General features: G+C 69.5%; 1 protein-coding gene across 1 annotated transcript; it reads left to right on the plus strand.

Annotated features, from left to right (window-relative positions):
* Positions 1 to 3: 3 nt before the first annotated feature.
* On the plus strand, positions 4 to 591 carry LOC104916042 (max dimerization protein 3-like; the record flags this gene model as incomplete). The annotated part of the gene is made up of 2 exons (XM_010727015.1): positions 4 to 169; positions 241 to 591. Coding segments are annotated over 2 exons (276 nt in total), but the record flags the coding sequence as incomplete, so codon positions are not given.
* Positions 592 to 597: the final 6 nt, after the last annotated feature.

The raw sequence follows: 597 nt of genomic DNA on the forward strand, positions 1-597 counted from the left end.
CTGCAGGAGCAGGAGGTGAGGGCGCGCCGAGTGAAGGACCGCCTGCGGAGCCGGCAGCAGAGCCTGCGGCAGCGGCTGGAGCAGCTGCTGAGCCCCGGCGGGGCCGAGCGAAGCCGCGCCGACAGCCTGGACTCGTCACAGCTCTCGGAGCAGTCGGGCTCTGACGGAGGTCTGTATGAGGGTGGTGGAGGGGGTGGCATCGGGCGGCCGCTGGGCGCTGACCCTTGCCCCTCTGCGCAGAGGAAGCCGAGATCGACGTGGAGGGTGCGGGGCTCGGTGCGGAGCCGCTGGTTGGCTTCTGCACCGGGAAAGACCACAGCTACTCCAGCCCCCGCAACCCCTGGTCCTGACAGCGCTGTCCTCCAGGACACCCGCCACATCAACCCGGGGCTGTGGGGGGCATCGGGTGCCTGGTGCATCCCTACCCCCCAGGTGGCTGAGTGGAGCTGGGTGCAGCGCTGGGCGCGTGGCTCCCAACCCCACTGCACAGCAAAGCACTGGGGGGAGTGGAAGAAGCACTGGCAAACAGCCTGGCCCCAGTGGGGATGTGCCAAGATTGTGTACAGTGGGCACAGGACTGTACCCCCCCCTCCCCCC

This window comes from Meleagris gallopavo, unplaced genomic scaffold (genome assembly GCF_000146605.3).
Source record: "Meleagris gallopavo isolate NT-WF06-2002-E0010 breed Aviagen turkey brand Nicholas breeding stock unplaced genomic scaffold, Turkey_5.1 ChrUn_random_7180001866179, whole genome shotgun sequence".
Taxonomy (NCBI): domain Eukaryota; kingdom Metazoa; phylum Chordata; class Aves; order Galliformes; family Phasianidae; genus Meleagris; species Meleagris gallopavo.